This window comes from Callithrix jacchus, chromosome 10, assembly GCF_049354715.1.
Source record: "Callithrix jacchus isolate 240 chromosome 10, calJac240_pri, whole genome shotgun sequence".
NCBI classification, from domain to species: Eukaryota; Metazoa; Chordata; class Mammalia; order Primates; family Cebidae; genus Callithrix; species Callithrix jacchus.
In genome coordinates, this window is record NC_133511.1 from 7,978,482 (window position 1) to 8,006,152 (window position 27,671).

Genomic DNA, 27,671 nt, shown 5'->3' on the forward strand with positions numbered 1-27,671 from the left:
TAACTACATATAACACGGCATGCAATAAATGCCACAAAAGCCCTTATGAAAAAATGATTTTTTTTTTTTTTGAGATGGAGTCTTGCTCTGTCACCCAGGCTGAAGTGCAGTGGCATGATCTTGGCTCACTGCAACCTCTGCCTCCTGGCTTCAAGTGATTCTCCTGCCTCAGCCTCCCAAGCAGCTGGGATTACAGGCGCCCACCACCACGCCCAGCTAAATTTTCTATTTTTAGTAGAGACAGGGTTTCACCATGTTAGTTTTGAATTCCTGACCTCAGGTTATCCACCCTCCTTGACCTCCCAAAACTCCTGGGATTACAGGCATGAGTCACTGCGCCCAGACATGAACAGAGGATTTTTAAAGACAGGGATCAATTCTAGAAGGTGGAAGGCAGTGAAAAATTAGGATTTATAAAAGAAAAAATTAAATTTTTTTTTTTTTTGAGACAGAGTCTTGCTTTTGTTGCCCAGGCTGAAGTGCAATGGCACAATCTTGGCTTACTTCAACCTCCACCTCCTGGGTTCAATTGATTCTCCTGCCTCAGGCTCCTAAGTAGCTGGGATTACAGGTGCCCGCCACCACGCCTGGCTCATTTTCTTTTTTTGTATTTTTAGTAGAGATGGGGTTTCACCATGTTGGCGAGGCTGGTCTCGGAACTCCTGACCTTGGGTGATCTGCCCACCTCGGCCTCCCAAAGTGCTGGGATTACAGGCGGGGGCCATCCCCCAAAATCAGTCGAAATTCCGGTTTTTATTGAAAGTTTCTCCAAACAAATGATATATTCCCTGAAGACCATGACTGTAACAGCTATGTTTTAAAAACTCCCCCACAACATTGGGTTTTATACAGCTCGGTGATCAATTAGTCTGTCTTTTCTGTTTCTTGTGGCTTATTAGCACATAGATAGAGAGTATTTGTGGAAAGGAAAAAACTACTAAAGCCCATAGCTTACTAGATTAAAAAAAAAAAGGTTTGAATTAGCTATCATAAAGAAGCAGCGTAATACAAATTTCAGAATCTTTTCTCGTACCATCCATGAGTTATAACTTCCTAGTCAATAACATCACATACAAAAGAAATTAGATCCCAACCCAAAGAAACAAATTTCAATTATGTTACTAAAGTTACCTTGTGAAAAGTTTGGTGATACAGCTTGGTTGAGAGCAAACACACTGTTTGGCCTTGGTGATGTCTGTAACTGAGGTGGCAGAGGTTGAGCAGTCATAGGTGCAGAGTTTCCGGGCAACACCACCACATTAGACTGACTTACAGATGTTCCTAAGGCTGGTGGATCAGCCACACAGGTGGCTATCAGAATGTTACTTGAATTGCCAAAGGCTGTGCTTGTGGCTGGCATCAACTGTATATATCCTCCATCCTTGGAAACACATGGTGTAACGTTAGCTGAAAGAGTAATGCCATCTTCATTCTGGGAGTTGTTTACGGCAGAGTCTTCAGGTTTGAACGCTAAAAGGCTCTGTTCCATTGAGGCTGAATCCCCTACTTCAGCATAAACGACAGCACCTACAGCTTCTTCAGAAGATAGGCATTTAACTAATTCTGCATCTTTGGCAGGTGATTGAGTAGGAGAAGACAAGATTATAGTTGGCAGGTTTTCTCCATTGATACTAGAAACAGCACTGTTAAGTTCAGTATCTGGGGAAACAAATGGATCATCACTAATGATAACTTTGAGAGAGACGATATTTGATTCATCTATTTCTGCTGAGTTGTTGCTAGAATGTTTATCATCAGTATTTTGGGACTCAGGGTGAGGATCTCCCACTGAAGAACACACAGATTCCGGAGGAAGAGGGTCACTGTTTTCTATAGGAGTACCTTCTGGAGGCATCAGCGCAACTTCCTCACAGGTATTTCCACCTAAAGAGAGAAAAATAGTATCCTCTTCTTTTCCAGAAGATGAAGGCTCTTGTGACTTCTCAGACTTGGATGGCTGGGCTTCATTTTCTGTAAGATTTAACTCAACAGATGTTGAATCATTAGACGGTTGTTTAGCAGAAGACAGCGAATCTCCAAGATGAATTTCTACTTGTTCTCCAGATACACTTAAATGTGAATTTTCAACAGACACAGGTAATATTTCACTTTGAAGAGAATTATCTTGGCAATTTGATAGCTGTGACATAACTGGTTCTAAAACATTATTAATTTCTATTTTACTCTTGTGAATTTCACTAGAATCTGGTGACTTGGAACCATGAAAATTAGTTTTAAGTTTTACTGTGTCATTAGAATTCTCACAAAATTGACTTTTTTCAGATGGCTTTCCCGTTAATGAAGTATCTTGGGATAAAAGTTGAGAACTTTTCCCAGAGAGAATTAAGTTTTCACTGTTAGCTTCACAACCAAGTGAAACGAATGAAGTAATCGGTAAATCAGGCTGCTCAGTCTGTAACTGAGATTCATTTGGTACATGTGAAGACAAAGAGTTCTTCTCAATTTCTATAGCCATGTCAGTTTCAGTAGGTATCTGATTGGTGTATAATTCAGCACAGTGTGGATTACATTCGGCATTAGAATTCCCTCTTTGGTTAAAGTCGTTCAAATTAGGCATAGACTCAAAGGTAATGTCAATGTCACACTTTTGTTCAATGAGTACAGCCTTTTTCTGTATGCTGGAGCTTATTTGGGAAAAATGTTCCTGGTCTTCATGTCTAAGCACATCATGACTGTTGCTATTCTTCAAAGCATTTAATGGATCATCATTCTGATAGGATGCACAAAATGGGGGCTGACCAGACTGACCATCTGCAAAGTACCAGGAAGGTATAAAGATATGGTAAATATTTTCAGCTTCTGAGGTAGTCATCTTTGCCATAAAACTTATTTTCCAAGGAAATAACTAATCTGTGTACACGAGAAAGTGGAAGTCTGATACACTGTATTTCTCATTTTCTGTGTATCAAAAAATTTACAGGTACTTCCTAATTACTGATGACTTTTTTTTTTTTTTTTTTTTTGAGACTGAGTCTTGCTCTATTGCCAGGCTGGAACACAGTGGCATGATCTTGGCTCACTGCAAACTCTACCTCCGGGGTTCAAGCGATTCTCCTGCCTCAGCCTCCTGAGTAGCTGGGACTTCAGGCACCCACCACCACACCTGGCTAATTTTTGTAATTTTAACAGAGATGAGGTTTCACCACTTTGGCCAAGATGGTCTCAATCTCTTGACCTTGTGATCCACCCACCTCGGCCTCCCAAAGTGCTGGGATTACAGGCCTGAGCCACCGCACCCGGCCGTTACTGATGACTTTTTACACAATTGTCAAACTGTTTCCTAAGCTTCTCGGAAGACAGATGATACAACGAAGGAAAAAGTTAAAAGGTTTAAAAAAAAAATAGAATATTTCAATAGGTAGAAAACACACTGGCTCCAAACATGCAGTTTATTTTGAAATGCTAACTATTTCAACTTCTACCATTTATTCTGGCTTTAATTTATCTGCTGACTCGACCTCCCAAAGTGTTGGGATCACAGGTGTGAGCCACCACACCCGACCTACCTGACATATTCTTAAAGGTGAAATGAGGCCAAGTACATTTTGCATGACTGACACTTGATCTCATTGTGTACTGTTTAATATTAAACATATATTTACTGAAGACCAACCATGCTTGGTTACTGGGATACAAAGATGAATGATCCAGTCTCTAATCTTGGAGAGGTTAGTCTAGTCAAGGAACCAACTATAAGAAAGCACGGCACAAATTGTAATGGTACAGGAACAAAAGGCACCACATGAAAAAGCATTATAAAGGAGGCGCTGTACAAGATCTTAATAAAGACGGTATCATAAACTGAGTAAGAGCAAAGAGTGTTTCTTTCTTTTTTTTTTTTTGAGACAGAGTCTCACTCTGTCTCCAAGGCTGGAGTACGGCACTGCAATTCTCAGTTCACTGCAGCCTGTGTCTCCCGGGTTCATGCGATTCTCCTGCCTCAGTCTCCTGAGTAGCTGGAATCACAGGCAAGTGCCACCACACCTGGCTAATTTTTCTATTTTTAGTGGAGACAGGGTTTCACCATGTTGGCTAGGCTGGTCCTGAACTCCTGACCTCAAGTAATCTACCCTCCTTGGCCTCCCAAACTGCTGAGATTACAGGAATGAGCCACTGTGCCTGGCTTGGAAAAAGTGTTTCAGAAAACAACATGGCATTTTTGATACACTGTGTCTTACAGCACTCACAATTTAGGACAGAAGACATTAACTTGAACCAGTATGAAAAATATTTTCTAAAAAACCAGAAAAGTTATGTCAACTAGCATGTACAGCAGTCTCCCATTACCTGCAGTTTTGCTTTCTGTGGTGTCGGTTACCTACAGTCAACCACAGTCTAAAAATAGGTGAGTAGAGTAAAATAAGACATTTTGAGGCTGGGCACGGTGGCTCACACCTGTAATCCCAGCACTCTGGGAGGCCAAGGCAGGCGGATCATGAGGTCAGGCAATCAAGGCCATCCTGGCTAACACAGTGAAACTCCATCTCTACTAGAATTATGAAAAATTAGCCAGGCATGGTGGTGCACACCTCTAGTTCCAGCCACTTGAGAGGCTGAGACAGGAGAACCGCTTGAACCGGGAGGTGGAAGTTGCAGTGAGCGGAGATCGCACCACTGCACTCCAGCCTGGGGGACAGAGCAAGGCTCTGTCTCGAACAAACAAAGATATTTTGAGGAAAGACTATATTCACATAACTTTTTTTTACAACATATTGTTATAACTGCCCCGTTTTATTATTAGCTATTGTTAATTTCTTACTGTGCCTAATTTTAAATTAAACTTTACCATAGGAATAGGAAAAAACAGTAAATACTGTATAAACTTTGGTACCGCACAATTTTAGGCACCCACTGGGGGTGAAATACATGCCCCCACAGATAAGAGGGGACTACTTTAATTGTATTAAATGTGACACTTGATATTGAGCACACAGTACATCTGAATCCTTATTGTGGGGAGAATCATGAAAATTGTGTAGAGGCCACACAAATTCAGGATAAATAGTTTCTCAGTGAAGTAGGATGACTTTCTCAGAAAGCAGGGTTTCAAGTTTCACTTTCAACAGGGCAGAACTCAAGTAAAACACAACCTTCTAGACTATATATACTGAGAAAAACACAACCCACTATAATTCAGCCTAAGAAGAAACGGAGAATTAGACTTCATTTAGCAGAAGAATTAAAGGAGGCACATAGTCTGAGATTCTCCAAAACTAGTCTCTGGAGGACAGGATGTGAACACTGGAAGCCATTACGTTTTTTAGTGGTGGGAGCAGGTGGTGACGTTTAAAAACAGGTGAGTAGAAAAGATGTGCCTTAATAAAAATAAACATTATAGACTTCTGACCAACTGAACAACATTATTAAAACTAAATTGTGCATGTCAAGAACTGACTGCATCATGAAGGGATGAGGTTGAGTGTGGTGGCTCATGCCTATAATGCTACCTCTGCTTCTCAAACTGCTGGGAAGATCATTTGAGGCCGCATGCAGGGAGCTACCATTGTGCTACTGTACTCCAGCCTGGATGACAAGAGCAAGACCCTGTCTCAAAAAAACAAACATACACCAACAAAAAAAGCTTATAGTAAAAGAATAAATACCCCCAATTTTTAAAAATTAAACTACCAAAGACTTATAATTGTTTTTAATGGAGAGAAAACTAAAAGTACAAAAATGACCTGTGATAATCTGAACAACTTCTGCTTCCAAATTAAACAATATTTTCTGCCTTTGAATTTTGAGACTAATACTAAGATTTGGATTGGTGATATTAACAAAATCAAATTCTTACCAGATTCTTCTGTTTCAAAAGAACCTTTAACTGCTAGATTAGTTTCATCTGCTAAGACTATATTGGGATTGGATTCCATAGGCTGACTGGAAATATTTTGTGACACATTTTTATTATTCTTTGTTTTACCTGTTAAAAAGGGAATAGGGAAATAATTAGCAAATGACGAAAACAAAAAATGGGCATCAATGAATACAGCTTGGGGGTGATTAAGCCAATGTTAAACTTTGATTCAGGGTTTTATGAACAATTTAAAAATGTTGCTTTTAATATCATTTATAGGTACAAAGATTTTTCCACCGAATAGGGGTTTCTTAAACTTTAACCTGTATTGTAATGTCCTGGAAGGCCCTGTAATTTGCTTTTCCTAACTAGTTCTCAGATTATGCTGAGATTGTTGGTTTGGGGAACTATACTTTGAGAACTGCTGCACTAAACCATAGGATTGAGGACAACAGCCAGTTTTTTATATTCCCTTTGTATCATTCCATTGTGTTTAGTACATTTGTACAGTGGCAGACATCAACACACTCACTGTTGACTGGTAAAAATGCCACAAAAATAAAAAACAAAACTACTCTCCACATTAATAGCTAAAGTTTCTCAAGTAAAAACAAACAAAAAAACAACTCCTTTAACATATCCATATAATGTGTGATCTAATGAAAATAACTTTTTGGCCAGGCGCGGTGTCTCATGCCTGTAATCCCAGCACACTGGCCGAGGTGGGCGGATCATGAGGTCAAGAGATTGAGACCATCCTGGCCAACATGGTGAAACCCCGTCTCTATAAAATATATATATATACTTTATATATATATATAAAGAAGAAAAAAGAATATATATATATATATAGAAGAAAAAAGAAAATAAGAACTTTTTTAGATACTCTGGGGAATGTTGATTCACTCTGGTTAAGTTATGAAAGAAACTGGAAAAGCCATTTTTTCTAATTGTCTTAAAATGAATGGTCTCCTTACCATAGTCAAAGAGATCAAAGAGTGCCTGAAATGCTGGGTCTGATTCTGTCTGTTCCAGTATATCTTGTATAGCTTCTTCAGACATGTGGATTTCACTCTGCAAGAAAGGAGTGGGGTGAAGGCATGATTCTCACTGAATTTATATATATTTACGTATTGTATATATTTATGAGACAGGTCTCACTCTCTTGCCCAGGCTGGAGTGTAGTGGTGTAACTGTAGCTCACTATAACTTGAAATTCTTGGGCTCCTGCCTCAGCCTCTAGAGTAGCTGGGACTATAGATACACCACTATGTCCAGGTAATTTTTTTTGGGGGTGGGGGTAGAGATGGGATTGCTACATTGCCCAGGCTAGTCTTGAACTCTTGGGCTCAAGTGTTCCTCTTGCTTCAGCCTCCCAGAGCACTGGGATTACAGACGTGGGCCACTGTGCCCAGCCTGAATAATATGATTTAATACCAGCAAAATAAATAGAAGACACCTGAATATTTTTGACATTTTATGTAGCATCCCCCGCCTCCAAGAAAATTTCTTCTAATGATATGCTCATTTTTAACAAATTAAAATAAAACTAGATAATAGAAGGTGAATGTTTCCCAATTCTACTTTCTGGAGGTGAGTACTCTGGTGAATATATTCTTAAATACTAAAATGATATAAAAGGAATATATGTATATAAACAGAAATAAAATTATACTATAAAGTTCTTTTTTTTTTGAGCGAGGGTCTGTCACCTAGGCTGGAGTGGGATGCAGTGGTGCAATCATAGCTCACTGCAGCCTTGACTCCCGGGCTCAGGTGATCCTCTCACCTCAGCTTTCCGAGTAGCTGAAACTATACACTGTGCCACCATACCCAGATAATTCTGTATTTTTTTGTAGAGATGTGGCTTCGCCATGTTGCCCAGCCTGGTCCTGACCTCCTGGGCTCCTCCCAAAGTGCTGGGACTACAGGCATGCGTTACTACTGTGCCTGGCCCAAACTAAAACTCTATAACCTGCTTTCTTTGCGTGACTCCATTGTAGACTGCTTTACAGGTCCTTCGTCACAAATGTATTTTATCCCTTTATCCGTTTGCTTTGGGTTCTTCATGTAAAATGCTTTCTTTAAATGTCGACAATCCTTACTTACCTGTTCAGCTACACAAGTAACATGCCAAAACCTACCTCAAAAGCCCTGTACCAGTGGCAGGGCTGAGCCTGTCAGCTACAAGCTAAGCTACGGAATAATGTTGTAGAGCCATTGGTATTTTTAGTTCTTTCCTTTTGAGCTAGTTGGGTTTCTTGCTCGGAGATCTCATGACTGACAACAGTGTTTCTGGGGGAGCATGAGAAATAAGGACTAGGTAGAGTTTAACTACTTCCTTACTTTTGCTCCTTATTATCCTGTTTGTAGCCTCACCTTTAGAGGCGCTTTCGGATGTGCTACTTCTTGAACGTTTTAGGATTTCTGTGTTAGAAAATCACTTTGTTTCTGGTCTTTGCCTTTATTGGCTTAGAACCCTGAACGTGCTTGGTCAGGTACCACTTAATCATTTCAGCATCCAAAAAGTGTTTTTGTTGCCCTCTTTTGTTTTGTCCTTATGGGTCTATGTTTTTTTAAAATTCCCTATACTGTCTTAAAATCTGTTATTTAAATCTTAATTCTTTTTTTTAATTTTTGAGATGAAGTCTCACTCTGTCACCAGACTGGAGTGCAGTGGCACGATCTTGGCTTACTACAACCTCTGCCTCCTGGGTTCAAGAAACTCTTCTACCTCAGTCTTCCAAGTAGCTGGGATTACAAGTGCGCGCCACCACGCCTAGCTAATTTTTGGTAGAGATGAGGTTTCACCATGTTGGCCAGGCTGGTCTCAAACTCCTGACTCAACCTCTAGAAGTGCTGGGATTGCACGCATGAGCCGCCCCACCTGGATAAATCTTAATTCTTAACTTTTTACAAATACAGTATTATGAACAACTAAGAACAATAGGTTGTGTCTTTACTTTCTTACAAACCTTCACAGTATTTAACAGAAGTACCCTGATTATGGTAAGCACCTGATGTATTTGTAGAGAAACAATAAGCAAAAAGTTGGAGAATACGAAAACTTAGAACAGAGCATACATATTTGTTTTTTGCTTTTGAGGCAAGGTCTCGCTCTGCTGCCCAGGCTGGAGTGCAGTGGTGCAATTATAGCTCATTGCAGCCTTGACCACCCAGGTCAAGTAGTTGGGACGACAGGTGCATGCCACAATACCTGGCTAATTAAAAAAAATATTTTGTAGCAAAGAGGTCTCATTATGCTGTCTAGGATGGTCTTGAACCTCTGGCCTCAAGCAGTCCTCCTGCCTAGGCCTCTCAAAGTGCTGGGATTAAAGGCATGAGCTACTGTGCCTGGCCCGTACTTGTTAAATGGTAAGATAAGAGACGCTTTCGAAAGAAGTACTGATAGAACTGACATATAAAAAACAATTGAAGGGCTCAATGGCTTTACCCAGAATTCACCTGAAAGAAAACCTGCTGTCATAATCTCAAATGGGCATCTTAATAAAACATTTTCATTGTCCAATGGTCCAAGTAAAAAGATGTCCTAAAATCACAACTGCAGCTGCTCTTCAAAAAGGGTATTCGGGCCAGGCGCGGTAGCTCGCCCCTGTAATCCCAGCACTTTGGGAGGCTGAGGCAGGCAGATCACTTGAGGGCAGGAGTTCAAGACCAGCCTGACCAACATGGGGAAACCCCCGTCTCTACTAAAAATCCAAAAATTAGCCAGGTGTGATGGCCCATGTCTGTAATCCCAGCTCCTTGGGAGGCGGAGGGAGAAGAATCACTTGAACCTGTGAGGCAGAGGTTGTAAAGAGCCGAGATTGAGCCACTGCACTCCAACCTGGGCAACATAGCGAGACTCCATCTCAAAAGAACAAAACAAAAACCAAAAATTAGTTGAGCATGGTGGCATGTGCCTGTAGTCCCAGCTTCTCATCTCAGAAGGCTGAAGTGGTAGTATCACTTGAGCTTGGGGAGGTTGAGGCTGCTGTGAACCATGACTGTGCCACTGCACTCAAGCCCGGGCAAGAGTGAGATCCTGTTTCTAAAAAAAAAAAAAAATGTATATTGCATATGAGTATATCTTAAACTATTAAATTCCTCCTTTACAGGTCACTGTCTTTCGTATTTACCAGCAATGAACAGCAACAGTGACTCTGGTTCCCATCTTTCTTTTCTTAGTAGTGAGTCTCACACAGGCAAATTGTCATTTGGTTACTGATCTTTCTTTTTAAAAAGAGGCTTGTTAATTTTATTTAGTTAACTATTACTTGGATTCATTACATATCTTTTTTTCGAGACAGGGTCTTGCTCTGTTGCCCAGGCTGGAGAGCAGTGGTGTCATCTCCACTCACTGCAACCTCTGCCTCCTGGGTTCAAGCGATTCTCCTGGTTCAGCCACTCGAGCAGATGGGATTACAGGCACGTGTCATGATGCCCAGCTAATTTTTGTTATTTTTTAGTAGAGATGGGGTTTCACCAGGTTGGCCTGACTGGTCTTGAACTCCTGGTCTCAAGTGATCTGCCCTCTTTGGCCTCCCAAAGTGCTGGGATTACAGGCTTGAGCCACTGTGCCTGGCCCCATTACACATCTTTAACATATCATTTCATTGTTTCTTTAAAATATTACATAATATGTAGCAGTGTAGAAGAAATGTAATTTATATGAACACTGTATTGCTGTTTATTACACATAAATATACCCACTAATGAATTTTTAAGTATTAAATACTTAGGATTTCATGACTGTGGATGCAATATAGACTCTATTTTAAGTCACCATCCAACATATTTTTCAGGAACAGATTACATCAATGAATGAAGAAAAGTCTTATCTTATTATTGTAAATCATTTAATCTAATCAAATGGCAAATCATAAATTTTATGTTGGCAATGGTTTTGAAATGAAACCAAAATACCGTTAAGTCTTAACTATAAGTAACACACACACACCCCACCCCCATCCATACCGGAAGTCCTAGGAATTCATCAATTGAAGTCTCTGGCTCCGTAGGGTGGTTATCTGTTTGCTTAGGTACTTGGGCAATATTGTTATCACTGTAATAAAGAAAGAAAATTCTTTATTATAGTTATGCAATTAGGCAAAAGTTAGGCATTTCAAACACACACATATATAGCTTACCTAGTTAAAAATTTATTTATGTTTTCTGCTAGCTTTTCTTGAAGAGATTTGTTGCTTAGAATTTTTTCTCGTGCATTTTCAATAACCATTTGCTGGAAGAGAAAACCACTGTTAGCAAAAGGACAATAAAGAGGATTCTGTTATTTAATAATTTGAAAAGAACAAACCAATAAGAGCTGGATAGTTTTAATAATCCTAAATGGAAACTCAGAAGTTGTGGTGGCTCCCTCCATATTAATACCTGAATACAGCACTTTACAATTTGCAGGTGTTTTTCACCAACTCTTTCTTACACAGTTCCACACTCTTCAGCTTATCATCGAACTCCAGTAAATGCCCTATTTTGTTTTACAGAGTGTTGCTTTGTAGTCTAGGCTGGGGTACACTGGCGGGATCTCAGTTCACTGTAATCCCCACACCTCCTGGTTCAAGCGATTCTCATGCCTAAGCCTTTTGAGTAGTAGCTGGGAATATGGGTGTGAACCATCCCACCCAGCTTATTGTTGTATTTTTAGAAAAGATAGTTGGCCAGGCTGGTCCCGAATTCCTGTCCTCAAGAGATCCACTCGCCTTGGCCTCCCAAAGTGCTGGGATTACAGGTATGAGCCACTACTCCCCGGCCAGTTTTTTTTTTTTAAGACAGAGTCTCACTCTGTCACCCAGGTTTGAGTATAGTGGTATGATAATGGCTCACTGCAGCCTCGAACTCCCAGGCTTAAGCGATTCTCCCACCTCAGTCTCCCAAGCAGCTGGAACTACAGGTACGTGCTATCACACCCACCTAATTTTTGTATTTTTTGTAGAGATGGGGTTTTACCATGTTGCTCAGGGTGGTCTCAAACTCCTGAGCTCAAGCAATCTGCCCACTTCAGCTTCCCAAAGTGCTGAGATTACAGGCATGTACCACTGCACCCAGCCAGTATTTTATTAAATGATCCAACAACAACAATGTATTTACAGGTATCTATGAACTTACCCTAGTTTCTAATCTGGTATATATATGTATAAACACACACACATTTGTGCACATATCTGTATTTTTTTTTTTTTTTGAGACGGAGTTTCGCTCTTGTAACCCAGGCTGGAGTGCAATGGCGCAATCTCGGCTCACCGCAACCTCTGCCTCCTGGGTTCAAGCAATTCTCCTGCCTCAGCCTCCCGAGTAGCTGGGATTACAGGCGCGCGCCACCATGCCCAGCTAATTTTTGTATTTTTAGTATTAGTAGAGATGAGGTTTAACCATGTTGACCAGGATGGTCTCGATCTCTCGATCTTGTGATCCACCCGCCTCGGCCTCCCAAAGTGCTGGGATTATAGGTGTGAGCCACTGCGCCCGGCCACATATCTGTATTTTTAAACTCAGGAATATTTCAAGTTACAAAGTTTGGTAGGGTCACTTACTTTTTCTACTGCGAATGCGTTTGGATCCTGGAAATTCCGTATTGTTGAATGAGGGCCAGATAAAATGGCACTTTTTCTCTGAGATTCACTGAAACACATTTTAAAAGCTTTTCTTTCAACCTACTACGTTTAACAGACTTAAAAATAAATACATAAATTTTAAAATCACCACAGACATAAATTTTAAAATCACCATAGGAGAATAGACACGGTTGTCCCTGTATCTGCAGGGGGCTGGTTTCAGGATCCCCAAGGATACCAAAATCCACATGTACTCAAGTCCTACAGTCTGCCCTAGAAAGACCATGTATTCAAAAATCCAGCATGCTGTATATAGGTAGGTTTTACTAGTAAATTTTCAATCTGTGTTTGGTTGAAAAGAACTTGAGTATAAATGGACCCATGCAGTTCAAACTCTTGTTCAAGGTCAACTGTATTTTCTGTTTGTGGTAAGAACAGGGGGCAGTAAGGTACAAAAAGTATTAGTCCTGGATTCAGAAAAAATGAGTTTGAAGTCTAGCTTTACCACTTACCACCTATATGGTCTGAAGCACAGTAAGCTCTGACTCTCTCACCCACTTTATAATGGGCAAGAACAACTGCATCACTGGGTTTACTAAAGAATGAAATGAAATGAAAGTATATATAAAGATTTTAAAGAATCAAAGTTCCTATAAAGGTTAAATATTAATATTGCTCTTTTATGGTTGGGCATGGTAGCTCACATCTATAATCCCAGCAATTTGGGAGGCCGAGATGGGAAGATCACTTGAAGTCAGGAGTTTGAGACCAGCCTGGACAACAAAGTGAGACCCTCATCTCTATAAAAAATTAAAAAATGGCCAGGCGTGGTGGCTCATGCCTGTAATCCCAGCACTCTGGGAAGCTGAGGCAGGCGAATCACGGGGTCAAGAGTTCCAAGACCACCCTGACCAACTTGGTGAAACCCCATGTCTCCACTAAAAATACAAAAAATTAGCTGGGCATGGTGGCATGCTCCTGTAATCCCAGCTACTCAGGAGGCTGAGGCAGGAGAACTGCCTGAACCCAGGAGGTGGAGGTTGCAGTGAGTCGAGATTGCGCCACTGCACTCCAGCCTGGGTGACAGAGAAAGACTACGTCTCAAAAAAAAAAATTAAAATTAAAAAATAAAAAAAAATTAAAATTAAAAAATTAGCTGGGTGGGGTGGCATGCACCTATGGTGCTGCCTATTGGGGAGGCTAAGGTGGGAGGATCTTCTGAGCCCAAGAATTTGAGGCTACAATAAGCTATGATCACACCACTATACTCCAGCCTGGGCAAGAGAGCAAGACCCTGCCTCTAACAATAAATAAATCAATATTGCTGTTTGTTATTTTATATGGTGAAGTGAGAAAAAGGTTCCAATAAAGGAGGCTAAGGTCAGTCTTGAATGAGAGATAACCAAAAGTAAGAAGCCTAACAAAAACACCCAGGGCTTGGGCAGCTAAGAAACTAGAAAAAAACATTTAAAAACTACTATCTCTTTTCTAACTTCAAACAAAGACACAAAGGATAAGAAAGACAGAAAAAAACTCTTCTCAAAGATTATACCTGGACATATTCTATCAATTGATTTAGGACTTCAAATGTGTGTGAAGCATAGGATATTATGGTATTATTTATATTCAATTAAAAAACATGGATTTCTAAAAATCTAAGATAACATTATTTGTAAGATATACCATTATTTTATATACTATTACAGAATAAACATATTTCCCACGGAACGGTGATATGCTATTAATTCAGAGATGCAACCTTATTTTAGGCATGTTAGAATGTGAAGAAAGGGAATGTATTTTGGAATAGTTCTAATAGTAGATTAGAACTTAATGTAGTCTTATTACTTTATTCACAATGTAAGTATCCTGATGTAATTTTTTTTTAATGGATACGGGCAATTTTCTCTTTTAAAAAGCATTACCTTTTGCGTCTACCAGGAGACATTAAACTGGCATGTGCTTTCTTTTCCTGAGCGCCAGGAATGACGTTTAAAGCTTCTCCAGCTGTATTTCAAGAAAACGTAACAGTAAGCCAAAGAAACTGAATAGTTTTCCAAACTCGTAATAGGATAAGAAGCATTACATAGTGGTTATTATTTTATATTAAATTCAGTTGACATGTACTGAATTCCTACCATGTGTAAAGCATAGTAAAAGATATTAAGATTAATATAGTCTTTATGCCTTAAGGTTTTCAGTAAAATCCAAAGTACAGTATAGCTTCAGCAAAAAATAACGTGGTAGGATGGAAAAAGTCTAAAAAGTATAAACTAAGTGCTCTGGGTGCAGAAAATGATTTAGAGAAAAGGTAAAAATGAGGGTGATCTTAATGAATAGCAATCAATTTTAGCTGCACAGAAAGATGATTGGTTTGTGAACCAAGAGTGCTAAATCCTGAATTATAATCCCAACTCTGTTATTAGCTAGCTTCTTGTCCCTTACTATCATGTGTATTCAAAAGTTTCAAGTATACAACAAATAAGATATACCACAAACTCTCTAAGGATATTCCTAACTAGAAGGTTCAGCCAGATACATGTAGGATTTCTAACATGTAAAGACAGAGAAGTGGAAAGGCATTCTTCATTCCACGAGGACAGACTGACATCAACAAAAGCAAGGGGGTAGAAAAATATAATGTACATTCTATTTAAAATAAAATACCACAGGGTCCTTTTCTCTTAATGCCAAAAATTGAGAATGAGAAAAGAGTTCAAAGTTGGACTTCAGTTAGAGTAGAAACAGGTAGAATCCTAGATTAAAATTCCTTAAAGATTTTGTATGTTTGTAGCAAATCTAGAAGTCTGCTCCACCTTTAATCTTTATCCTTTTTTTTGGGGGGGGGCATAGTTTTACACTATGAATATAAAGACATTAGTAGACTATCTCATTCATATGATTTATTTAACAACAAAACTTAAGAGAACAAAATGCAAACTTACTGGTTACAGTATCTTGTGACTGTGAATGGTTGACCACTACGAAATATGACCTCGATGGATTTGAAATTTGGCCACTTTGTCGAGTAACTTGTGTACCTGTGGAAGGAGAAGTGGTAAACTGTCCTGAAAGGTAAGGTAAAGTCAGCAACTCTGCACTGGCTGGAGCTGTTTGAGATGCGAGCTTTCTCTGCCGTTTGATTTCTGCAATCCCAGTTCTTGTTCGGGCTGAAACATATAAGCATTTAAAAACCAAATTCAATGTCAGGGTAGTCTGGGAATTTGAAAAAGTCAGTATGACGCATACTACTACATAATCTAACATGTTACATCAACAGACTGAAGAATGGCCCCTAAAAATATGAACTAAATTCATGTGACTTTCGGAAGAAACTAAAATGAATACACTCCAGCTTTATAAATCCAAGATTATATTTGTTCTGCAATAATTAATATTGATAATACCCCCATGATTTAAGAAACCTACACTTATGAAATGAGAATTAAAACATTCTTTCCTTCATCTGCTCGGGTTGAAAGAAAAAAACATTCTACATGAGAGTCAATGGGAAATGTAGAGTATTTACAAAATATTTTTAGATAAAAATATTTGACATACTGTACTTAGAAAAACAGTATTTTAAGCAAAATATATACTTGGCACACGTGTATTATTAATTAAAGTGTTCACCTGATAGTTTGAGTCTGAAGGGACTATGAACATTGTTTTAAGTTGGATACCAACCTCTCTGACTGCCAGCAAACCTTGGGGAACTTTGCATGCTCCTAACAAAGAAAACAAAGTAGTTATCCATCCAAAAATTTTTTGTTGCCAGTATCCACTATGATTGTTACAGTCAGACCTGAAGTAAATTATGAGGTAAAAGGCAAAACATCTCTCTCAGACAAAAAAACAAACACTTTTTTGGGTAGGTAACTCTGATTTGCTTTAGGAGAAAAATAGCCGCATGCAGACACAGTCACAACACACATAAATTTAGTTAAGAAGTTTCTATCCAATGCGATATGCACTGAGTGCCTTGATATTACGTTAAGAATGCCATCTGGGCTGGGTGTGGTGGCTCACGCCTATAATCCCAGCACATTGTGAGGCTCAGGTGAGAGGATCACTTGAGGCCTAGAGTTCATGACCAGCTTGAGCAACACAGCAAGACCCTGTCTCTATAAAATAAGATAAAAATTAGCCAGATGGCACGTGCCTATAGTCCCCGGTACTTGGGAGGCTAAGGTGGGAGGAACTTTTGAGCTCAGGAGTTCAAGGCTACAAGAGCTATAGTCACACCACTGCACTCCAGCTTGGGTAACAGAGAGACCCTGCCTCTTCAAAAGTAAAAATAATATAATTTAACTTTAGAAACTCTACACATATTTAAGTGAGCTATATACAAAGTATATATTATTTTTCATAATTATACAGATCACTTCCCACAGAAAAATTCTGATTTCACATGACTCCATATATAAATACTTCAGAATCCCCAAGAGGATGTCAGAGGACATCCTGCTTTTATCAAATTTATAACTATGAAATTATTTTACTGAACCTCTAAAGAAGATACAAACAAACATGAAAAAATTCACAGTACAAGTTCTTTCTTTTTTGGGAGACAGAATCTTGCTTTTCTCCTGCCTCAGCCTCCCCAGTAGCTGGGACTACAGGCATGAGCCACCACACCCGGCTAATTTTTTGTATTTTAGTAGAGATGGGGTTTCACCATGTTAGCCAGGATGGTCTTGATCTCCTGACCTTGTGATCTGCCCACCTCGGCCTCCCAAACTGTTAGGATTACAGGTGTGAGCCACCACGCCCGGCCTAGTACAACTTAATTCTTTCAGTATGAATTGGAGTGGCCCACCCTTTTACTTGATAAAATCACAGACACTGTACCATTATCATAAAAAATATGTCAAGCGAGTCTCTGCCAACAACATCTACAAAACTCGAGTCAGGAAAGAGAAATATAAAGATAAGATATGGTCCAGAGTTATGTAGAAAGCATTTGGAGCCATTTTAGCAGTTTAAGCAGAGGAAGAAAATGAAACCCAGGCTGAAGTTATGTGGGGGTAGTCACTCATGGCTCTGAAAGAAAGGTTAAGAGACTGTAATTTTCATAACAGATTCTAAGTCAAATATAAGATTTTCATAAAATTGATACCAGAAGATTCCAGAATTAGCATTATTCTTCAAGCTTCTTTACAAGGTAAGAAACCAAGTGGGCATGGGTTCAATGCCCTATGAATATGTAATGAAGAGGTGTTTCCTAAGGGAATTTGCAGTGGCTTGGGATTAGGTCATTTGTATTCTAGCAATATATCCGCCTCTAAATTGCTATGGAAACATCACTAAACTTCTATTATCTTAGCTTTGTAAATATTTTATTAAAAGTATGCCACTTATTTCAAATTATGTCAATCAATAACATCTACAGTACCAACAACCTCTAGAGTAATTTCAAAACTGAATGAGTGTTACGTAAGTACACTGTGTAGGTCTTAAGAAAATGTAACCCCCGAGTATATCTGCATTCCAAAACAATTAGGCACATTCTAAGAGCTTCTTACCTGATTTGAGAAAGGGTGTGATCCAGCTTCTTCCACAGAGATGACATTATTGCTGGGACATTATTTGATGTTTCTAAATCGTAAGAGGAAAAGGTTCTCATTGAACCCAGTTGAAGAAGTTCATCATTCATTTTGAACAAAGACACACAAAAAGCTTCTCTCTCAATTATTGACAGGATGTTGGGAAATGAGAAGTAAATCTATTTTGTAAAACAGCTTGCAAAGCTATAATGAGGCTGCTTTCTCTCCTGAAGCCAGAGTATCAGATATAATAGGAGTAGAAACGGACACCTGTAACATCTTGGAAGCATTTTTTAGGCCAATAATTTTATACCTCCATTTTATTAAAAAAGAGGAGAAACAGTTTTTTGATCTTTGTTCTGTCTGATATCATATGACATATGATACAGAATTAAAATAATACGTCTTATAATGATCACAAAGGTTATACAAATTACTTGTAAGTGTGGAAATTTAATCATCAACTTCTTCACATTTAAAAATGGCTTTAAACAACAGCTCTCACTGGTTACTCTAAGGACTAAAGGAGAGAAAACATACAAAAGCATGTAGCACGATGCTTATACACAGCCAGTGTCAAGCTTCTTTTCCTGTTATCATCTTACGTCAATTTTTTAATGCTGACTGTTTTGTTAATGTTGTAAGCCATTGAAAACAATAATATTAGAAAATAAGCAGTCAAAACATTTCCTCTAAAATATCCTTAATTTAAGCAAGTAGAATTTTATATTCTGGTAGTAAGTTTATAACTGGCTTCTATCTTGAGACTTAACACAGAATTAAAATTAAAATGTCAGTTTAAAACTTTCTAACACATAGTGATGTCTGTTTATCAGTGTAAATGCAGAGGTAAGAGTTTTATTTTACATCTTTTTAAAAGATAATTTTATGGGTTATTTTTGCTAATGTTAAGACTGTTGCAATTTATCTATTACTCAATATAAATACAAAATAATTAGATATGTCCCAGAAATATTTATCTCATCACAAATGAGACACGTTTTCTCAAGGCTTTTATGAAACATTAATAACCTTTAAAAAAAATTTTTAACTAAAGCAATTAGATAAATATTGCATATATCAGCAAAAAAACCCTCTAGGTCAAAACTTTTACCTTTTGTTTTCATAGCTACATATTCATTCAAAATTGTTGTCAAGTTTTTTCCAAATAAGGACTGAAAGAAAAAGATCAAACATTACTAAAATTGTATAATACGACTAATAATTTCACAAAAAAAATTCCACCATTCAAGTTAACAAACGCTCTGACTGCAGAGCAGCTGATGAGGAAAGGGTAAAGAAGCAGGTAACCAAAACCAAAACTAATCACTGAAGTTAGAATTTGTATCCAAGCTTCTAAAGAATCTTGCCCGTTTGACTAGGACATTATAGCTACTTGAGTATCACTGCTTCTAGGCCCTCTCAGCAGACAGCTATACATTCATGTACAGATGCATATATACAAGCATTTTTATTTCTGTATCTATCCGTACGTATATTAAAATAACCAGTGTCACACTAATATCGCAGACTATAATCCAGCACCACTGGTTTCATTATTATGCTCATTTATATCTTCTTACTCACACAGTGAGGAACAAATATACAATTTGTTATTTGTTTAGAATTATTAATCTAGGAGAATTAGAAGGATTTATTTAATATTCATCCATGTTACTGGGTGAATCAATAGCATGTTGCTTTTTATTGCTGAGCAGTAGTACTGCTTTGTATGAACATATCAGTTTGTTACTTTCTGAAAAACATCTTGGTTGTCACCAGTTTTTAAATTTTTTATTTTTTAGACAGGGTCTTGCTCTGTCACACACACTGGAGTACAGTGGCTGCTCACAGCTCACTGTAGCCTTGAACTCCTGGCCTCAAGCCATCTTCCTGCCTTGGCCTCCCAAAGTGCTGGGATTGGGATTACAGGTGTGAGCCATCACACCTGCCCTGTTTTCAGTTTTTGACCACTATGAGCAAACACCAGTGTAGGTTTTTGTGTGAACATAAATTTTCTAGTTGATTTGGGTAATATGAGTGTTGGGTCACATGGGAAGTATATGCTTAATCATATAAGCAAAAGTCAAACTGTTTTCCAAAGTAACTGTATGATTATGCATTCTTATCAGCAACAAACAAGAGTTCCATCTCTAAGAAATACCTGACTCATCCAAGGTGGATGACTGCTTAAAGGCATTCCGGAATCACAAACAAAGCATGAGCAATCTGCACCCTAATGATGTGTTCCAGTTACAGTAGATAAATGTGTCAGAGCCTGTTTCTTACCACTAATAAAGAATGCTTTGTTCCTTGCAAAGAATACTTTTAGTTAATCCATAAACTGCAGTAATGATTATCACTTGCTTGCTGTCAATAAATAATGTGGGTCAAACTCTGTTTGAGGCTCTCAGCTGGGAATGCTGAGGCCCCAGATGTCCCACCTTTTGCACTCTATCTCTGTATCTGTTTTTTAATTCCTTCAGTGCTGCCTGTGCCGACTGAGCTGGTCTTGGCAAGTGATGCCCAACATGGGGCTTGAACCCAGGATGAAGGGTCACTGGAGTGACAGCTGGAGAATGCAGAACTAAGCTGGAGGACACCCGAGTACTCTTAAAGCTATCCCTGTGGTGAGTAAGAAGGGGAGCTCGGAAACATCAGAGTAACAAATGGGACAGGGGTTGAGCAGGCACGATGCTTATTTGAGTCTCCTTTGGCAGCTCCTCAAAAAAGAAGGAGTTAATACTAGCACTTGAGCTGCCAGTTGTTTACGATGTATTGTGCTTTCTCACTCCATTCTCCTGTTGCTCTCTCTGTCTTCCACTGCTTTATAAAGAAGGAGCTGAGGATGTCCCTCTAACTGTTTGGTCAGTACGGGCTTTAGTTTGCTCTGCCTTGGCATCTTTCCACACAGATGACAAGGAGGAAGAATAAGAGGAGGAAGGAGAGTATAACAAAGTACCAGAGGAGGTGACAGAGCAGGTTTGCTTGCCAGCTAAAATGGCAAAGGAGGGAGTGGTTTGTCCCTGCCCCTCTGCCCCCAACTTGCTATTTTAAAGAAGTGGCCTCATCCTCTGGATCTTTCTTTTCCAAAGAACAATGGGCAAAAAGTAGTTGCCCCAGTGACTGCTCAAGCAGCGCCTTGAGTGACTGCTCTTAGTTCTACTCAGGCAGGAATCCAAGAAGCCAGATGAGAGCGATATGGATGCTTGGCAGCCCCCTGTTAGACTATACCACCTGATCAACAGGGAAATCTTATGGCTACGTTTGAGCCTTTCCTTTTAAATTACTTAACGAATTTAAACAAGCTATCAATCAATATGGACCAGGTTCTTCTTTTGTAATGGGCCTGTCAAAGAATGTTGCTGTCTCCAGCCGGATGATTCCTCTTACTCGAGCTTGTCTGAACTCCTATTTGCGCTTGTAAGAACTCCTACCCAGTTCTTAGAATTTAAAAGTTGGTGGTCAGATGAAGCTTCCATTCAGGCTGCTCGCAACACCCAGGCCCAACCTCAAATTAATATAACTGCAGACCAACTTTTGGGGGTCAGTGGCTGGGCTGGTTTAGGTGAACAAGTGGTCGTGCAGGATGATGCCATAGAGCAGCTTAGAGGAGTGTGCAGTAGAGCTTGGGAAAAAAAATCACTTCAGGAGAAGAACAATACCTTTCTTTCAGTGCGGTTAAGCAGAGGCCAAAAGAAACGTACACAGATTTTATATCCAGATTACAGGAGTCTCTGAAAAAGGTGACTGCAGATTCGGCTGCTCAGGATATAGTGTTGCAGTTATTAGCTTCTGACAATGTCAGTCCTGAGAGTCAAGCCGCTTTGCGACCCATTAGAAGAAAAGCACATTTGGTTGACTATACTAAAGCTTGTGATGGTATTAGAAGTAATCTACATAAGGCTACTTTACTGGCCCAGGCAATGGCAGGACTGAAAGTGGGTAAAGGAAATACCCCATTTTCTGGAGCTTGTTTTAACGGTGGGAAGCACGGTCACACTAAAAAAGAACATAGAAAAAAATCAGCGAGTCAGGTTGCCAGTTAGGGGAAAAAAGAAAATTACTGAGCCTGAAATATGTCCAAAATGCTAAAAAGGAAAACACTGGGCTAGTAAGTATCACTCTAAGTTTGATAAAGATGGAAACCTGATTTTGAGAAATGCCATGAGGGGCCCATTCTGGGCCCCATTCCAAACTGGGGTATTTCTGACTCAGGCTACTCCCTCATCCCTGTGCAATGCCTGTCCCCTGCCACAGCAGGTAGTGCCACAGTAGATTTATGTGGCACAAAAGCTGTGAGCCTTCTGCCTGGGGAACCCCTGCAAAAAATGCCAACAGGAGTCTGTGGACCCTTGCCTGTGGGGATGATAGGATTACTTCTAGGTAGGTCTAGTTTAAATTTAAAAGGAGTAAAAGTACAAACCGAAGTCACTGACTCAGATTACAATGGGGAAATTCAAATTGTTCTATCTACTTCTGTTCCCTGGGAGGCAGTGTCAGAAGAACGTATAGCACAGCTCCTGAGTGTACCAAATGTGGAAATGGGAAAAAGTGAAACTATATGAATAGGAGGATTTGGAAGCGCAAATAAACAAGGCAAAGCAGCTTACTGGATAAATCAAATTGTTGATAAATGTCCTACCTGTAAAATAACTACTCAGAAAAAGAAATTTAAAGGATTGGTAGATACAAGAGCAGACATTTCAATGATTTCTCTACAGCACTGGCCATCGGCATGGCCAATTCAACACGCTCAATTTAACATAGCTGGAGTTGGCAAAGCCCCTGAAATATATCAACAGTTATATTTTGTATTGTAAAGAATCCGATGGACAATCTGGGACTATTCAACGAATTGTAACTTCTGTACCTATACATTTATGGGGAAGAGATATATTACAGCCATGGGGAGCACAAGTGTTAATTCCAGAACAATTATACAGCCCACAAAGTCAGCATATGATGCAAGAGATGGGGAATGTGCCTGGCATGGATCAGGAAAAAATTTACAAGGATTAAAGGAACCACTTAAAGTGGAAGGACAGAATTCTGTCAGGGTCTAGAATACCATTTTTGATGGTTCACTCTTAAGCCTCCAGAACTCATACCTCTAAAATGGTTAACAAGCAAGCAAATTTGGATAGAACAACGGCCACTAAGTAAAGAGGAACTGGAGGCTTTAAAGGACTTAGTTACTGAACAATTAGAAAAGGGACACATAGCTCCAACATTTTCCTTCTGGAATTCTCCAGTCTTGGTTATCAAGAAAAACATCACGTAAATGGAGAACGCTGACAGATCTTAGAGCCATGAATTCAGTTACACAACGTATGGGTATGGGGGCATTATAGACTTCTCCTGCTATGGTTCAAAAAAACTGGCCACTAATTGTTACTGATTTGAAGGACTGTTTCTTTACAATTCCTTTGGCAGAAAAGGACTGTTAGCAATTTGTGTTATTTCTTCTATAGATAACCAAAAATGTGAAATATATCACTGCAAAGTGTCACCACAAGAAATGTTAAACAGTCCTACAATCTGTCAAACTTACACGGGCCGCGTTGAGCCCACCAGAAAGGAATTTTCAGTGTCCTATTATTCATTATATGGATGATATTCTTTGTGCTGCTCCCACTCAGGAAATATTACTGCAATGTTATGACTGCTTGCAAAATTCCATTTCTTGTGCTGGTTTAATTATAGCTCCTGACAAAATTCAGACTACTACTCCTTACTCTTACTTGGTGACCTTACTAAATAACATTACCCTTGTGCCACAAAAAGAAACCACACACGGGGATCAATTAAAAACATTAAATGAGTTTCAAAAATTACTAGGGGACATTAATTAGATATGACCTGCTCTAGGCAGTCCTACCTATGCCATGACTAACCTATTTTCTATCCTTAGAGGAGATCCTAGTCTCTCTAGCCCTTGGCAATTAACAAAGGAGGCTAAGGCAGAGTTACAGCTGATTGAGAAGCAAGTGCATAAGGCTCAAATAAATAGAATAGATCCAAAAAAGACTCTAGACTTACTGATTTTTCTAACTCAGCATTCACCTACTGGTGTTATTGTCTAAGAGCAAGACTTGGTAAAATGGCTTTTTCTTCCTCGTACAAATTCACAGATTCTGACTCCTTATTTGGATCAAATTGCTACTCTGATAGGAAATGGGAGAACTCGAGTTGTTAAATTACATGGATATGACCCTGGAAAAATTATTATCCCTATTCCAAAGGCTCAAATACAACAGACCTTTATAAACAGTCTTACTTGGCAAACCCAGTTAGCTGATTTTCGTGGGTGTTCTTGATAATCACTTTCCGAAAACAAAATTATTTCAATTTTTAGAACTAATTGGATTCTCCCTAAAATAACTAAATCCAAACCAAATGAAGGTGCTGAAAATGTTTTCACAGATGGATCTAGCAATGATAAAGCTTCTTATTCTGGGTCAAAAACTAAAATTTTTCAGATGCCATATACTTCAGCCCAAAAAGCAGAGCTTGTAGCTGTAACTGAAGTCTTACATGCTTTCGAGATGCCTGTTAATGTAATTTCTGATTCTTCATATGTGGTTTTCCCACACAATTAATTGAAAATGTTCAGCTTCGATTAAATACAGATGAACAGCTGATGACTTTATTTCCCAGTTGCAAACCGCAGTTAGGAATAGAATGTACCCTTTTTACATCACTCACATCAGGGCTCACACACCTCTCCCAGGACCTTTAACTGCAGGGAATCAAATGGCTGATCGCTTGGTTGCTATAGCATTGTTAAATGCTAAACACTTTCACACTTTGACTCATGTAAATGCCTCTGGTCTTAAACAAAGGTGTAATATTACTTGAAAAGAGGCCAAAGCCATTATTAACAATGCCCAACCTGTCAAATGATTCATTATCCGTCCTTTACTGCGCAGTGTTTACCCCCATGGATTGGAACTAAACTGTCTTTGGCAAATGGATGTTATCTATGTCCCTTCTTTTGAAAAATTAGCTTATATGCATGTATGTATAGATACATTTTCTCATTCTGTTTGTGCCACATGCCAAACTGGAAAATCTTCCATGACAAAGCTGCTCTTGCCTTTATCGCTTTGCAAAATCCAAAAGGGGGACATGCTGGGAACAGGCCTGAAGCCTGTCATAAACAGGCCTTAAAGAAACTGGCCATAAACAAAGTGTCTATAGGACTGTAACATACTCCTGATGGCAGTGACACACGTTGCTGGAGGCTGTTGGTTTACTGGAGCAAGGGAAAGAAATACCTAACCCATCCAGGGCAGAAGACTGCTTAAAGGCATTCCAGAACCACAAACAATACCAGGAGCCACCCGTGCCCTAACGACAAGTTCCAGTTGTAGCAGATAAACGCTTCAGAGCCTGTTTCTCGCCACTAGTAAAGAATGCTTTGTTCCCTGTGAAGAATGCTTTCAGTTAATCTATAAACTGCAGGAATGATGATTATCACTTGCTTGCTTGCTGTCAATAAACATATGGGTCAAACTTTGCTTGATGCTCTCAGCCGGGAATGCTGAAGCCCTCTGATGTCCCACCTTTTGACTCTACCTCTGTGTCTTTTTTATTTTTATTTTTTTGAGATGGAGTTTCGCTCTTGTCGCTCAGGCTAAAGTGCAGTGGTGGGATCTTTGCTCACTATGACTTCTGCCTCCCAGGTTCAAGTGATTCCCCTGCCTCAGCCTCCTGAGTTGCTGTGACTATAGGGGCACACCATCACTCCCGGCTAATTTTTTTGTATTTTAGTAGAGACAGGGTTTCACCATGTTGGCCAGGATGGTCTCAATCTCCTGACCGTGTGATCCTCCTGCCTTGGCCTCCCAAAGTGCTGGGATTACAGGTATGAGCCACTGCGTGTGGCCTGTGTCTGTTCCTTCATTCCTTTAGCGCCGCCTGGTTTGAGGTCTCTACAACTGCGCTGGTCTCAGCAAAACTGTCAAATCCAACTTTGCCCAATTTTTTTCTTACATTTCATTTAGAAGTCTTACGGTCCTATGTTCTCCATTCTCATCCATTTTGCTTAATTTTTGCATAAGTTATGAGGTACCTGTAGAGGTTCTTTTTCTGTATGTGGATGTCTAATTGTTCCAGCACCATTTGCTGATAAGACCATCCTTTCTGCAAAAATAGCCTTTACACCTTTGCCAAAATCAGATGTGTGGGTCTATCTGGACTTTGCATTTGGTTCCATTGATCTATATGCCAAAAGTATCAAAAATGCCCCTTAATCTTGTTTATTATAATTTTTTAGTAAGTGTTGAAATCTGGTAATGTGAGTCCTCCAACTTGTTCTTTTTCAGAAACTGTTTAGGCTATTCTAGTTCCTTTTCCATTTAAACTTTGGAATTTTCGTGTTATCTAAAAAATGCTTCATGTTATCTATAAAAATGCTTGCAGGCATTTTGACTGTGAAAAATCTTTAATTAAATTGGGAGGAAATAACATCTTAACAATATTGAGTCTCTCAATCTATGCAAACAGTACAAGTCTCCTTTTATTCAGGCCTCAGAGTTCTTTCAGGCAATTTTGAGCGTATAGATTTCACACTTATTTGGTTAGATTATCTCTAAGCATTCTGTTTGTTGCTATTATAAATGAGTATTTTCAAAAAATTTTCAAATTTCAATTGTTCATTGCAGGCATAGAGAATATAATGGATTTCTGTATACTCTGCATGCTACGACGACCTTGCTTAACTTTAGTTTTGGATCATTTTCAGTTTCCTAAGCAGACATTCATGCTATCTTTGATAGTCTTAAGGCGTCATGTTTAAAATAAAATGACAAACACCATGTAAAATAATGTAGTTTTAAAACGTACCCACTATGTACCAAATTATGGTTTGTTGGTTTAGTGATATTTAACAAAAGAGATGACAATAATATACCAAAATACCTGTTTCATATTTGTCTGAAAGGAGCGCCAGATAAAGGCCAGGAAGAAAAGAAAAAAAAAAAGGCTTGGAGACAGCAGCAGTGAAACTAATCAGAAATGAGGGTGTCATTTTGAAACTAATTCTCAGAGTCAAAGCTGTCATTCACTTAATAGTTCTGTAATAAATTTGTAAAAAGAACAGCTGGCCTTCTTTGGGTCTTACTGGTCATACATGAATATAAACCATCAAATTTTTGCCAATTTCAATTTTTTTTTGGTGGATGAGCTGATTTTATGACTATGTATATTTAGTCTCTTGTGTTGATAAAATATTTCCCTTCAGGAAAAAATAACTTACCAGTAAGCAGGCTGGAATAAACCCTTCATCTGTACAGTGTTCTGCATATTCTTTTAAATCTGAACTTTCCAAAATAAAAGTTTGGCAGGTAGAAATGAGGTTTTCTTGTTGTAGGTAACCTAAATAAGAAATAAAAGTTTAGGTACTTATATTAAATTCTGTACTTTTGGTTAAAACTGTTGTTGAAAATGCTATACATGCGCCGACATCACAACGGGAACCTTAGGTGGAATGTCTAGTGTCACCAGGCTGTGCGGCAATACAAAGTGTAATTCACAGAACAGGCGGCCCCTTCGCAGGAAACAATTCTAGCTAAACCAGTAAAATAGAGTGTTTGACAAAGGATAACGATTTCACAGTAGTACTTACAGGAGAACCAATAAATCAATTATAAATAACTATGTTCCTCTACTGCGGAACTTCCGCATTGACCAGGCCAGCTGATGGTATGAAATGAAAACCATGTTCTCACA

At 39.1% G+C, this 27,671-nt stretch overlaps 1 protein-coding gene across 7 annotated transcripts in view; it reads right to left on the reverse strand.

Annotated features, from left to right (window-relative positions):
* Nucleotides 1-27,671, reverse strand: part of NPAT (nuclear protein, coactivator of histone transcription) — a 67,920-nt gene that overhangs the window by 17,207 nt on the left and 23,042 nt on the right. For 3 of the 7 annotated variants that reach the window (XM_035264449.3, XM_002754365.6, XM_078339381.1), the window contains exons 2-13: nucleotides 27,199-27,317; nucleotides 19,051-19,111; nucleotides 17,916-17,988; nucleotides 16,078-16,118; nucleotides 15,336-15,560; nucleotides 14,316-14,397; nucleotides 12,370-12,457; nucleotides 10,969-11,060; nucleotides 10,796-10,883; nucleotides 6,796-6,892; nucleotides 5,816-5,944; nucleotides 1,132-2,772 (exon numbers count right to left, since the gene is read on the reverse strand). In XM_035264449.3, coding sequence (XP_035120340.3) covers nucleotides 1,132-2,772; nucleotides 5,816-5,944; nucleotides 6,796-6,892; nucleotides 10,796-10,883; nucleotides 10,969-11,060; nucleotides 12,370-12,457; nucleotides 14,316-14,397; nucleotides 15,336-15,560; nucleotides 16,078-16,118; nucleotides 17,916-17,988; nucleotides 19,051-19,111; nucleotides 27,199-27,317 — 2,736 coding nt within the window. The remainder of the gene's footprint in view (nucleotides 1-1,131; nucleotides 2,773-5,815; nucleotides 5,945-6,795; nucleotides 6,893-10,795; nucleotides 10,884-10,968; nucleotides 11,061-12,369; nucleotides 12,458-14,315; nucleotides 14,398-15,335; nucleotides 15,561-16,077; nucleotides 16,119-17,915; nucleotides 17,989-19,050; nucleotides 19,112-27,198; nucleotides 27,318-27,671) is intronic. The other 4 variants (XM_017977518.4, XM_078339379.1, XM_078339380.1 and 1 more) reach the window with 4 other exon arrangements.